This window comes from Dinoponera quadriceps, unplaced genomic scaffold (genome assembly GCF_001313825.1).
Source record: "Dinoponera quadriceps isolate SergipeBrazil2010 unplaced genomic scaffold, ASM131382v1 scaffold2102, whole genome shotgun sequence".
Classification (NCBI taxonomy): Eukaryota; Metazoa; Arthropoda; class Insecta; order Hymenoptera; family Formicidae; genus Dinoponera; species Dinoponera quadriceps.
Genome location: NW_014556306.1, coordinates 104099 through 119102, shown reverse-complemented (window position 1 = coordinate 119102; position 15004 = coordinate 104099). Strand labels below are relative to the sequence as shown.

Below are 15004 nucleotides of genomic sequence, written 5' to 3'. Positions count from 1 at the left end.
ATTTTTCCGATTTTTATGAAAATTGAAAACTAGTATTTATGTTCTGAAGGGAACGACTTCTCTCGTGTTGTTTTTTCTCATAATAAGTATAAATGAAACGCTTTATCAACCCGCTCCTAGTTCCAACCGGTCTCCCTTGTACGTCCCTGCATATTACGAATTAATCCGTATCTCTCGACCATCTCATTGGGAAAATCGTCACGAGAGCTGGTAACTTGTTCTACGAATCTACACGAAAAGTTTTTCCGGAAACAACATCCGCCCGTGTAGCGCCCAATTCCTCATGGCGTATTAAGTTTTTACGGCTCTTTTTTTACAACACCCCCGGGACGACGGACTGGCGAGCATCTTGCTCGTCGTGGAGACGAGCTTCTTTTCCCAAAAAAAGAGGGATGATTGTGAAGGGCAAGAAGGTGATGTGTTTTTTTTGGACTAACTAGTGATCAAGCCGGTGAGCGGAGGTCCATGTGTGAAAGCGATTCTTTAGCGGTCAGGTTTCCACGAAAATCCTCATAACGAGCTGTCATCGGCAGACCTGCGGTCGCCATGGAAGGAAAAATGCAACACGGATACATGCGCAACACACAATTCGACGGAGTCGGGCAACCATGACAAATACAACGCGCACCCTCCCCAGCCCTTGAAACATCCCCGATCGTTTTAACGCTTCTGTTGACAGTTATTTTCTCGATTGTCATGCCGTCTCTTTTCGCTCTCGCTTCGGCGTTCCTTCCGCGTCGATCGATCGTCGCTTCTTGTCCCGTAATTAATTGCGACGCCGCCGAACTCGCAAAACACATCAGTCTGGTAACATCGCTTGCGCACCGTGATACAACAACGTATTGTAAATTCCGATGACGCGAGAATATTTACTCATTGCTAGAATAAATATAAACGACGGAATAAATATTTGAAAATGAACGGTCGGCCGTTGAAAGAAGCGGCCGTCTCTGTGCGCAAAGGTGAACTTCTGATTTATTCTGCCGTTGATGTCAGGCGACCTTGCGGCGCGTCGCACTTGTACCAACACAGTTCGTTGCTCTCGTTCGTTCACCCGACCTATGACACGCTCGATCTCGTCCGTTACGACCTGTAATTAGCGTCGATTCTGTGAGGGCAACTCGGCCCGTCATTTAGCCCGCATAAGGAATTGATCGAAGGGACGAAAGTGAGATGACTCTCCTCCGACGCGTCCTTAAACCGGTATCAGAGATATAGCGATGTAACTGAGATTATTAAATATTAAATCATTCTCGAATCAATACTTTAGCAACCTCAACACGGAGCTGGTAATATATTTAGTAATCTAGTTAATAATTACAAGTTTAGTAATAATTAATAATAATAATAATATATTTAGTAGTATATACAGAGTATATCTGAACTCTACCGAAAAAGTTACAAAACAGATCCTATGTTGAAAAATGAGTAATGAAGTCTTAGTAAATATACGTCCGCAAAAGTTTGGTTTTTGAAATACAGGTTTCAAAAGATGGCAACGATGAAAGAAAATATAATAAGACAAGCGGGTTAAGGAGAATTAGACAAACTTTTTTTTACCTGTTTTTGAAGATAACTATCAATTTTGATATTTCTGAATATTAACTGAAGAACCTTTTATTGTGATGTTAATATATTATTACCGTTTGTTGCGTGTGAAATTAAAAAAACATATTAATTTCTTTTGACATCATGGATGCCTACATTTTCGAGGAGCTTACGGTTATGCAAGCATAAGTTATTTGTAAAACGTGATTTAATAAATAAAATGTTTTTTTTTTAAACTGAGGTTACGGTAGCTGTATTTCACAAACTAAGCGTTTGAAGATATATTGAACCAAGACTACTCTATTTACTTTTTATATAGAAAATCTATCCTGTGAGTTTGTCGGTGAAGTTCAGATACACCCTGTATAAATATTTGTAGCATCAAGATGGGGCAATAGTCTGTATAGCTTTAGAGATTCTCCGTTGATCTTTCAAGTTTGACATAATTTCCAGGATTAATGCAGAAGCAGAATTTCTCCTCGGGAAAAAGCGGCTTTGTCGCGCGTTCGTCGAAATTGATAAGGGGAGGCGCATGCAGTTTTCGTTGTACCGTAATTTGTCAGGTCCTTTTTATTCAGTATTCACGGTGAATTTTACTCCGGCGAGAGATGAATGCGTCTTTCCCTCCGCTCCTACATGCGTCGGCTTTTCCACCGTTATGCCAGTGCCGATCCGCGCCGCGCCCGTACCTGTGCCTCGCCTATCTCGCGGAAAAAGAGAAGACGAATGTCTAATGGATTTAGCTCCCCATGGAGGGACGACGTTGGAGCTGGTTTTGAAAGGAAGGGAGATTTTCTTCGGCGCTCGCGTGCGTCGCTCGCGCCCGGTGAAGTTCGACGTGTGAAAAGGGAGTGAGTAAATTCGTGGGAAATGTCTTGCGTCTGGAAGCCATTCGCGCGACTCGATGATGGAACGTCTCGAAAATTTAGTAAGAGCCGTTCTATGCGACTTGTTGCTCGTTGGTGTAAATGTGGTCGTCGGAATCAGAAATTCTCGCGATATATGGCTGCGAAGACTGGTTACCGTGGAACAACGTGATTTCGTGATTCTCACACATCGCACTTGCTCGTTGTAATTCCGCGTACATTTCCCTTTACAAGAATTTCTCATTTGTCTCTTACCCTTTCGCTGATTAATTTACCGATTAAAACGGTATCGCTTATAGGTACTTTTATAATAGGCATTCGTTCTTCCTGTCTTCTGAAACTCATCGGGGAATTCCCATATACCGTTAAACTTTAATTGAATGTATGGTAATAAAAAAATGATATTACACGGTAGTTTAAAATATAGATCAATTCTCAGGGATATCCGCGACGGGCCGTACACTTCCTTTTCAGTTGGGACCATTTATTTAATTTTGGCGCGACCCTTGAGTACGAGCGCCCAGCTGAAATTCGCTTTGACGTATTTATGTCATGGACTTTTACGACTGCTCGAAAATGCTCAGATATTTACAGAGAGGATTTAGTAAGGTGGAAAAGCGCTTCGGAAATACGCAGAATAACCAGCAGCATAACGTTTTTGATGTCGCGCTGCGGCAGATTACTGCGTGTAAATACGAGCTGTTTGCATTTGCGCGCACACATACACACACGTGGCGGCGCGAGCTCGAAATGGCCGCGTTAGAGTTTTCGTCGCTAATTAAGCTCCGGAATACGTTGTTAACGCATCCGCTTCGGCGCGTTAACGGAGATATCTCGTCTCTCGCCCCGTAAAAAGCAGCTGAAACGATAACATATGATATTTGTGACACACCCCGTACAGAAATACGGCCAACGAATGTACGGACTCAAGTGTGTTGTTGCGCTGAAGGACGCGCGGTCTTGAGCGCGTCGGTGCTTTAGCAGTCGAGTGTACATAGAAACATAACAATCGTTGACACGGACAAGTGAACACGTCGCATTAATCGTCGTTTTCGATTTTGCCGAATGAAAGCTAATAGTGCGAAAGGAACGAAAAATTACCCGCGTCGTAAGCGGAGCGCAGGCATCGCATGACAGGTCGTTGCAGCACGCGTCGTTTTTATTAGATTTAATTCTAAAACGCTAATGTGAAACTCCTACACGCAGATATTTTTTACGAACCTCCCGCTTTCCTCTGTTTTTCATCCCATCAATTTCCCACTACATGACATCTTTAAAAAAATATATATGTCACGCTAAAGAGTTCTTGAGTTTTCCTTTCTTTAATCGCCACGTGTCCCCAAATATAGGGTTTAAGAGCGTAGACCCAGAGTAAAGGGTTATTCTAAGATTAGAAAAGAAACACGTAGTCAAATTTCTCGTTCTCGATAGTGAACACTCCTCTTCATTCTCAACTCGTCCAAACCAAGCAACTTTTCTACCGTTAAATAACTAATCAGGAAAATTATTTTTGTTTCAGACCTGACGGGCCATACCACAATTCCAGTTCCGATGGAAGCCGGGATGCTGTACCGGAGGATCGAGCCAAGCAGAGTCGGCTCGAACGTAGGTTTACAAATCATTTGTGCTCCTTCACTCATTTGTTTACGGTCGAAAGATGAAACATAGTTGTCGAGACGAAATTTGTTGAATCGTGCGATGATAAAAGGCTATAATTACCCGCTGTAATTATCATATATTACATTTGTTTATATAAGCTTTTTTGACTCTCAAATTTAATTGACAGAACTATCTTTGTTCCAGATATGTAAGCGGAATGTGGCCGGTTCTGAGGTGCGGTATTTCGGTGAGTCAAAACTTGGAAACGAAAACTATATGGTGATGGATACAAATACATATAACGTCTTGGAGGTGGTGAATTTTTGTAGGATCCGTTGGAATTAATGTCATATACTCGGTAGAATTTTACATATATGTACATGTGCACATGAACGAAATGCACATTGCTCAGACAAATAGGGAGTTTTTTCTTTGCGTGTATTTTATCCAGTGGACATTTCAAATGTCAAAAATGTCTCTCACAAATGTATCTAATCTTCTTTAGCAAATCGATTTATTTGGATCTAAAAATATCCGCGATATTTTAAGGACATCTGTTTGGAAGTTTAATTATATATGATGATTGAGATTTGTGGCATCAAACTCTAAATTGCGCTGTATTATCAAGTTGAAGGACATCCTGTACACACACGTTCATGTGCTAATGACGAAGCTTAAAAAGGTCGCTTAGATGTATCCATTAGTGTCGCGTACTTTCTGAAACGTAGCGCGTGATATATCGCGTAATAAGACGTTATTAGACTAATTTATCAAACGTTATGAAATACTAATAAGCGAGCCGTTTAAATTTCGCGAAACGAGATTGCACGCCGGGATCGTGACCGAAGTTCGCGCGGTTATAATTGCTGGGTGAAACAACGTTGCATTAAACGAGAACGAGCTGTTCGGAAAAGCCTTAATCTGGGCGTAATAAGAATACCAGTCGGCACCGGCGGGAGCGAAACATTGAATTTCCCGCACCTCTCCTCGCTCGAGCGTGCGAGAACGAACGGCCGTGCGTTTCGGCGATTTATCATAGACAGAAATGCAATTTTTCACAATGAGTCCAGTGCGATTAAGTAACCCGAGCTGTCGAGAACTTAGCGCGGCGTCGCACGGTTTGTGGCAGTAATAGGATCCTTTAAACTCCTTATCATGAATTATGCGCGCGTTTTCTTCTGCACATTTTCTCACGTTTATCGCGCGCGCTATCTTCCTTGTAAAAAAGGACTAACTTCACGTCGAAATTCCCATGTGTTAACGTAAATTTTCGATATTTCGTGTATATATTGCAGTGGTCGTAAAATGTGCGGTGAAATTTTCACGATGCATCTTGAGCAGATGCGCAAAGTTTTCTTCTACGACGAATCTGAAAGCAGATCATTAACCATTTGCATTCAATATACTTGTCTTCAGTTGGTGCAGCTAAAAAATGTAAATTGCTTTCATTATTTACATTTAGAAGATAATATAGTTAGAAGATACACATGCATACAGAAAATTGAGACCGAATCTCACAGGAATCTAACAGTTATTTTTTTTCTTATATTTCGTACAAAGAATACATCAAAAATATTAATTACGAACTGGCCCCTTATGTACATCGGGCTTAAATTATTATGAGCGCACCAGGATTAACAAGTTATACAGGGAAACGATGTATTAGGGGCGGGCTCCTCGTTAAGAAAGCAAGATTTTAAATTCACGAAGGGATTCCCCGTTCATTGAATCTTTTAATAACAATCCGCCCTTAAGATAACATGAAGGTAGCAAGTGACAAGGCCGATAATACGTATTAATAGTTATCCCCCCGAGAGAGAGAGAGAGAGAGAGAGAGAGAGAAGGGGAGAGAGAGGGTCGTAAATTAAACAATACGTGAGAGGGTAACTTAAAATCCACGACTCGGCGATTGAAATGCCACGGAAGTGCCGTTTGGCTTAAAGCGTTAAGTTACTGAAGAAAGTGTTAGCGCTTCTGCTGCTACCTCCTCCCTGCCCTCTCCACTCCGCCCTTTCGCCGCCTGAGTCGTACTAACCCCCGGGGCTAGCCGGAGCAGCTCGGCCGCGGCTCGAAATAGCAACGGTTACGAGCGCACTGCCGCTTGCGCCGAACGTACTGCAGTAATTGTATGTGCACGACGTAATTGCACGTTATTGTGTCGCACGGCCGAAATCGTGGAGGCTCAGGAGAATGCGGGGCGGAGAGAGAAACAAAGAGGAAGACCGAGGGAATGATAGAGAGAGAGAGAGAGAGAGTGATAGAGAGGGGGGGAGGTTTTGCGAGAGAAATTACAAGCCTCGTCCTTCCGGCGATGGAAACGAACCCGCGTTGTGCCCATCTGCCGTAACTCGACGCAACGTTGACCGTGTCTCCTATCCGTCTCCCGCGCGGAGTAAAATCGAATTATGCCGCAACACGGCCGAATCGAGGACACCGAAGATTCGCAATTATCCGACGAAATTTCATTCCGTTTTCATCGGCCGAGTCGAGTCGCGTCGTGGCCTCCGTAAAAACGCGCCGTGCCGCTACGACGGAAGTCGTTATTTCTTATTTGCGTACCTCAGAATTTGGCGTGCGCGCGCGTACGTCAGCGACAATGAACGAGGATGATGGAATAAAGCGTGCCTCGTTGGGGATGATATTCAGAACACGGGACGAGTAATCACGGACTCGTCGAGAGGAGGGTCTTCGCACGGCTGGATGAGCTGGTCCTTAAAGCCGAGGGAATTGTCACGAGATCGTCGCGATTTTCGCACGTCGCGTTTGGCCGGACGTGCGCGTTTTGCAGGACACTTCTCGACCGTTTCGCAACTGTTGTCAAGACCTGCTTGTCTTTTCCCTCTTCACGGGATCAGCGATAAGTTCTCGCTGTTCGAACCAGGAACGGTCAATTTAGTTCTCGGCGTTTCGCACCGGGAAGAAAATAATATAACAGTTGGCTGCTGGGTATAATATTTTATCGTTAATTAACTTCACTTTGCTGAGGCGAGTGTTTTATGGAGGAACAGAATTCCTGCGAGTCGCGGAGTAATAGAATACGGACGATCATTTATTCTCTTAAAGTTTGAAAAACACCAGCCGACGCTTAAGCAGAGAGAACACGGTATTTCGAATTAGCGTTGGAAATAGCGGAAGGAAGGGGGAGGGAGGGGAGGAACAATGCGGAAGGAAGGGAAAATAAGCTGCGCCCTAGGGCGGTCCAAGTCGGGAAATAATTACGTAAAATATCGTTCTTAGTTTAGTGCCTTCGCATCCCTAGCTGCGGAACGCGTCAGTTGTAAGATTGAATCAGCCGCCTAAAATAAGCCGGCTTTCAGCGGATTATCAAGTGGCTAATCAATTTTACCCGCGACATTGTCGGCGCGATTTCCCGAGAACGATTCTGCGCAGCAATCGCACACGATATTATCCGCCGACGGCGAGGCTGACAGAGATATTGTCTGTTAATTGTGTATATTTTTTCGTGCCATTTCGACCACGCTTTCTCGTCTGCGACCGCCCGAGCGACCGTCGTCGCGCGTTGACGGGCGCATTAATAGCTGTTTATCGGAAAATATTTGCGTCTCTTCGTATTTGCCCGACGCGTCGTCGTCGCCTCCGCGATTGACTTTAACATATTCAGTAGTTGGAAATATATTTGAACGCGCACACGGAACGCTACACCTCGATCGACCCGGGCTACCCTCGCGGAGAATTTATCGCCGGTGGAAATACGATTCTCACCCTTGCCGCCGCGTGCGCGCGACTCGCCATTCTCGCTCAAACTCGTCAAATATTTCGCGAGGGTGTCTTTTCATTCGCCGCGAGAAATTCTCGCCCCCCTGCCGCTACAAACTATTCGATTCAATTTGGTTCGAGTCGATTCGAAGGGTAGTCTGATTAAATTCCTTCCGGGATAAGAGCGCGGAAAGAGGCCGGGGGGTTGCAGGAAGGAAAGGCGAGCGACAAACCCTCGAAATCACTGGCGCGAAGCAACCAGGCCGACGCGCAGACGACCTTCCCCGTCGATCGTTTCGGCGATCGCCGTCGAGGAACACGTCGTTCCGATGTCTAATCGAGATCCTCGGAACGATTTGCACCGACTGATCGACCCTTGTAATCGGGTTTATCTATGATCGAGAGACGATTTCGAGGTTATCGAATTGTCGACTTTCGAATCGCGCCAGGTGGTTCCTCTGCGCTTTTTATGCACCGTTTCACATTCCATCAACCCTTATATTCTCTTCGGTGAGAAATTTTACGGATAATCCTGATCGCGACAAATGGCACCCTGTAATCGTCAGAATTAAGATTGGGGCTCTCGTGGCGCTTTAGAACGCGATGACACGTCTTCAGTGACAGACTGTTAGATTTAAGGGCCTTGATTGATCCGGTACGAAAGCCGATCGAAAGATTAAGAAAGACTGCTTCTTCTTGGTGTAATCAAACGAAGAAATTNCAGTGCGATTTGAATATTAATATTATCAATATTATATTATTGTGGGAGGATAAAATTGTTTAGCGTGTAACGCACATGCTGAATATTCTGAACTAAATTTACACGGCGAAACAATCTTCTACGCTTAAACCGATCTTCGAGTCCTAATAATTATTAGAGATTTAAATTTCCTGGAAAACCTTTATCCAATTGTTAAATTAACCCTTTGACTGTCGATGACACATATGTATCATTAATGAATTATTAACGTTAAACACTTTTTCCGAGTTAAATATTTATATATATCGATAGATTCACATTATTTAATATATTTAATATTTAAAAACTAATAAAATTGTCACACATTTTATTAATATATTTTATTGAAGCAAAGTGCTTTTATTAAAATCATTATTTTAATGAATTTTGGGAGAATTATTGTTCGAACTTAAATTTTATGTTTTTCTCTTATAAATTATGTTGATAACAACAGTGTTCATATATNTTTTTTTTTTTTTTTTTGTTTAATTTACATATTTTAGTCCGTCATGTTGGATATGCTTTTCGAGATCTAGCGACTTCGATATCATAATAGTAATTAGATCACGAATCGATTGTAAATTCGCGACTGTATCTAGGCTGCCAATCGAGGCTGTGTTTTACTTCGCGTAGAAGCGATTATCAGACATCGGATGTTGCTACAGTGTGTCGCGTCTCGGGGGTGGCTGAACATGCAGTACGGGGTGGGGAGACGCGCATATAGGGCACGTGTGTTCCGGACGAGACAATGGCTCACGGTTACGCCGTTAATTGAGGCGATTCCCCGGCCATTGTATCCGCGCCGGTCACGAGCGCGGAGACGATCGCGCGGGGAGGATGGAGGAGTCTGTCTGTGGACGGAGCTCTGTCGACAATACCGTCGATTCACCCTCCTTCGCGATCCGCGCGGTAAGGGGCGAAATCACTCGGCCGGAAACAAAAGACCATTACTACGGACTATTACTCGCGGTTAAGAAATCGGGCAACTCCGCCCCGCATGTAAAGAGGTCCGATTTTTCACCGCAATATCAGCTCTCTTTAGACCGCTCCGCGTGCTCTCTCAAATAGGTTTCTCTCCCTTTCCACGAAGAGAAGAAAAGGAAAAGCGAGTTGCAATTGGAGCAAACGTATCCATCCAAGAGTATCTTTGTAATTGTGCGAGTAATATACATAGAATTTCCGATAATTTCGTCTATTGGTAAATATCTCTCCTTCGGTAAGAAGGAGAGCCGTCGTTGGATTTTAAGCGCGATAGTTGAAATCGTAGCGGGAAGATATAATTATCCGACAGTATTGTGACGTACGTGCCAAATTTCTTTTTCAACGCACGTATAACAACCACTGCCTATGTCGAGCCGACTTTCTTTAATCTGTAATTAATATAGAAATTACCTTCTTCAAAAGAAAGATAAAGAAAGGAGTCAAGTGTGCAATTAAAATTTCGTTAATTTAGCTCATTCTTTTTGTCCCTGTACTGAGCTTTTTAACTCCTACAGCTAAAACCTGATAACTTAATTTTAGTTGTACCATATGGACAGCTAATTCCTTTTTTCTGTGAGCCAACATCCAGCGACGGCTCTTACGTTCTATCTTCCTTATTAATTGTTTACTTTCGAGCCTTCGATATTTTCCTCGGTTTATCTCTGCTTCGGAACGATTTAAATAGCGCTGTTGCAAAATCATCCTCAATTGAACGATCGTGCGATCAGCATCCGTTACAACGGATCTGTGTCGCTTCTTTTCCCAACCGACTACATATTGACGCGAGAATTTACCCGGATTCATTGAAATTCTTGATTCTCCGATGTAATCCGAGGCGCGATGAAATAGTGAAGGAAAGCTCGCGATAAGCTACGAGCCGATGCGAGAGATCGAGATCAAGAAGCGCTTTTCCCCGTGAGCGCTTTATCCGTCGAGGTTAACGACTTCGCTCGAGGTGTAAGCTTTCCACATCTGCATTTTCTCGTGAGCTTTCTTTAGTCCCGCGCCACGCCGCTTAAGTCCCCCGTGGCTTTAAAGTTGCGGCGGATCGGCCGGAACTCGAAGGCTCGCCGGCAACGTCCGGTTTCTTTCATTGGCTCGTGCACGTGCATACCGCACTGCGACATCCTGACGTCGCAACGGCGAGACGCGGGGACGACGCGAAAGGCCGTCGTTTGCACGGAAATCCCTGCGCTTAATGAATATTTCAGGCGTCTTTTCGGCGGACGGTATACCACTCGAGTGTTACCTGCAAATTTCCGCGAAGGAATGCGAGAAAAAGAGAGACCGGAAGGGGGAAAGGAACGGGGAAATGCGCGGAACGTCACGCGAGAGCCTTTGTGGTGGAAATCAATGTGTGTGAAACGGTAGCTGCGCACGCAAATGTATCGTAAGTAAGCGTTCGAAAATAACATTATAATAGAAATCTCTTATACATGCAGCGTGTGTTCGGTTTAAGGCACATTTCGCGCACGTGACGGCGTTTCTTGTCGAAAACTGAAACTTTCAGCGAGGAACTTTGTCCTGTTTACGAAATACGCCCGTAACCAGACGCCTCGTACGCGTGACTGCTACGAGCGTATTAAATTCGAAACGATACGCACGCACAAATATTTCACCGCTCTCTTCCATCGGGATCTTTTTATTTAAGGTAGTTGCTCATATCATTTTCTTAGGGATCCTTACCAATGTTAACTTATTTACCGCACTTTGGATTATTCAGATTTCGGTTAAATTTTGATGAAAGTTGAACAATGAAAGCTGATGCGGCAGTTAACGTATTAAGGTGTTGGCTACACGATTTTTCGTGTCTTTTCTTCGCCTTTATATTCTGAGAATATCGGATGAAACGTTAATCCTTTGAACGCCAGAAAGGACTACACAGGAATACATGACGAAAAATGGCTGTAAAAAGGTTCAATCCTGGTAGATTTGAAAAATAAATAAATCTGGTCAACCGTATTGTATGAGTTATTTTCCAACATCAGATAACGATTGCTGAATAACGTTAAACCGTGAAACAAAATAAGGAAGTGCGACAACGCTCGTTGGAATTTTTTGCACCGTAAAACGAAATGATAGATTAAAAATATAAATATCGGCGTATGAAATATAACAGAATCGATCAGGTTTCTCGACACTCAGCGATAACATCGGTAGAAACCGCCGAGCAATTAAACTGAACGTCAACTAAAGTCAATGAACAGCGATAGAAAAAGCGAATTTATCGATAGCTCCCGCGAATGCGCATTTTGACGGCACGCATTACTGCATGCGTTAATCAACATGAATTAATGACAGGTAGTCCAGGACGCGACATCCAGGACAGCTCGCTCCTGAAGCGTCGCTTGTCAGTGCAACGGACGATTTGATTTCAATGTGTCAAGTGAATTCGGAGACAAACGCGTATCGACGTGAATATCACGCCGGAGAGTTGTAAATCATCCCATCGATATAATTTGGCCGCCATTGTGCGCGTATTGTCCCTAATTAGGGTCGATTGCCACCTATAGTACGCCTGAAATCTTCCCCTGCTTCTACATGAGACGAAGAATCGAGAGGCGTTCTGTCTTTTTTTTCTTCTTTTCCTTCTCGCGGGAATTCATTCACAGGTAAATGATAGAGCTGACCAAAGAGAAAGAGAAAGAAAGAGAGGGAGAGAGAAAAGATGAAAGAAGAAGATGGGGAAAACCGTCGGGTCGATTTTTCTCTCAGAATACTGGGTAAGACAGAAAGCATTGGTCATCAATTTTCCAAATATCGATCCTTTGATATTTTTGGGACGTTTCACAAGCTTCATCGGATCCTTTTTGTCCTTTTCCCCTTCTCCACCTGGTTTCATCGGTCGACGAACGAAATCTCCGCGAACAATGCGCAGACAGACATCTATTCGCGAAATTGCCGTTATGTTCTGCAGCGAATTGATACTTATATCTCCATATTCTCCATAAACAAAGCGTTTACATCCCTTTGTACTTTATATCTAACGCGTTAACCTAAATTTATCCTGTTATCGGTTTAGTCAACCAAAGATGGATCAATTCGCGCGGGTTCTATTATTCCGCACTTCATATAATAATCTATAATTCCTATCGCGCGATCCCATCCATAATTCCGTAAGGTAAACACATCCAATCGAATATTTACTTCGCCGAGCGATGTGCGAATTATCCGCAAATGCGAGATGAAATGCGATCCGACCGAAGTGCGCGCGAAGCGTTTCGGCCGAAATGAGTTTTTCAAGAGGAAAAAGAGAGCGAATGACAGCGACGATGTCGTGAGCGGAATACGCGATTTAGCAAACCGCGAAAGCGTTCGCTCCTCTCTCTTTCCCTCCTTTTCTTCGGGGTCATAACTTTCTTCGCGAACGAAGGGTCGCCGCGCTCCCTCGCCCCGGGAGAATACCTCGAAAAATTCAATCGTATCTTCCGCAGAGAATTCTCGCTCGCTGAGCTACAGCGACGGGCTAGATGGTATTAAAAATTGTAAATTTTCACGACACCCTCTCGCCCCTTCGCGCTCTTGCCTCTGCGTTGGCACGTGCGATTCACGTGTCGCGCGATTTTGCCGAAATTTCAAGACAATTTATTTTCGCTTCTACTTTTCAATTGGCGCGAGTTCGCGCGATCCTCGGTATTTCCGGCACGTATGTCTAACAAGTAACACAACCGCGCGAAAATGTGAAATATTTTCGCAGAGGTGGTATCGACTTCGAATTTCGTGACGTACCATCTTACATTTTCACTTTACTCCTTCGCTGAGATACGGCCCGTATGCAGTAAGATAGGAAATCGAACAACTCGAGCTTTGTATCTTTATCTTTCGTTACCACGAAAAATGTAAGTTTTGAATACATCTATGAGGTGAAATATGATCGGACATAAATGTTAGAGTCGATGAGAGAGAAGATAAGAGAAGAAAGAAATAGAGGCAGATAGATCCGGGGAACGTTTGGGGCAATTTTTTTCAGAAGATGCTTGAAGAAATAACTAGGATTATTCAGACATTACGCAAGGATTAATTAGGCTCTTTTGGTTTTCAACGGTGCAAGAGAATGTGAGGTTACGTTGAGAACTGTTACTTCAAATCTAGGTGCGATACCTGCAAATCCTTTCGAAAGTTTTAGTTGTTCCTCCAAAAAAACTTAAAATCCACATGGCCTTGCACGTTCTTACATATTTTCTCGTTGATACGGGATCTTATTCGCAACGCGAAAGCGAAAGTACTATCCACATCCGATATCAAACTGAAGCTTGCTCGCGCACGTACTTTCCTAGGAATCGAAAAGGAAAGTCTTGTGGGAGGTGAGTCGTTACCTTCTCTTCCCCGCGGGAGCTCTTTCTCTCGAAGCAGAGAGTGAAGCGCGGAGGAGACCCAAGAAAAATGACCTTTACCGCCCGTCGTCCTTCGACCCGACACTCTGACTCATATATCTAACGAGGTTAGGCCGCAATGTGCGCATTTCTTGTCGTCAGTGGAATTTCTAGGTACTCTCCGATCGTTCGAGAAACTTCAAGGAGAAAACATTCGAATCGTTTGTGACGGACTCAATATGATGTTCTCCATTTTCATGTTACTTTGATGTCTATTTAGATGGCCTATACATTATTAAAAAACCTACTTCGTCGATACGGATATATATTTACTTCTCTCGTAAACTTTTAATTATGTAGATTTAATTTTAACGCTACCTTGAGCAATCTATTTCGACTAAACGTTTTGTCTAAAACAACGAACATAGAAATTTAAGACATCACAAGAATCAAAGGAAAAAGAAATTATATTATTAGAATTAAAATTATGTGTGCGAATCTATTTTGCTATTTTAACTTGTACTGTGTTGTAGAATTAAAAGTTTAACGTGGAGCCAGAATTTCGATTCAGGCATACAATTTCACGCATATTTCTACAAATGATCAACTAGAAAGCAGTTACAATTTCAAATTTGAGAAATTTTCAGACCTTTGTAAGGCACCACGGCGGAAAGACGGTTCTTGCTATACTTAATAACGCTGCCGAGCGAAACCAGGTCATTTTATTTTCCAGACATAAAGTGTTTGGATTAAACATCGCTCAATGTTACCGAGTTTAATACAGTGGTCTAATTTTTTTTTGAGCAACTTTAGATTAATTTTTCCGAGTTCTGTGGAAAGTGGGTCGCGCCACTGTTGCTCTGCGTTTCACTCGGAGCTCCACACGTAGAAAAAGCCGCGCAAGTTTTGACGTTTTCGCGATTCGTTTGCGAAAATTCTCATGACGACGTCAACGTCGCACGTTAGCGCGATCAAACGCACAGCCCGAAGCCGACAGACAATGCGCGCAATTCCAGGTGTGCGGCGGAGAGGAGAAACGTGCATGCCCTCGAGTCAGAATTTTAACTATGTGTTGAATCTTAAATTCTAATACAGCACGATAAAAGCTCAGATAGCAATAAGTTCAATTCTAATAACATAATTTACTCCTACTTTGACCATATAATGCCTTAAATTTTTGTTTTCGCTGTTTTTAGCGATAAAATAAGCTGTTTTGTGTGTTCATATAAATTTAATAACCG

General features: G+C 43.3%; 1 protein-coding gene across 1 annotated transcript in view; it reads left to right on the top strand.

Annotated features, from left to right (window-relative positions):
- LOC106747241 (natterin-3-like) overlaps positions 1 to 15004 on the top strand; it is a 62425-nt gene that overhangs the window by 12772 nt on the left and 34649 nt on the right. Inside the window, exons 2-3 of the mRNA XM_014624592.1 lie at positions 3934 to 4019; positions 4218 to 4260. Coding sequence (XP_014480078.1) covers positions 3966 to 4019; positions 4218 to 4260 — 97 coding nt within the window. The 5' untranslated portion in view covers positions 3934 to 3965. The remainder of the gene's footprint in view (positions 1 to 3933; positions 4020 to 4217; positions 4261 to 15004) is intronic.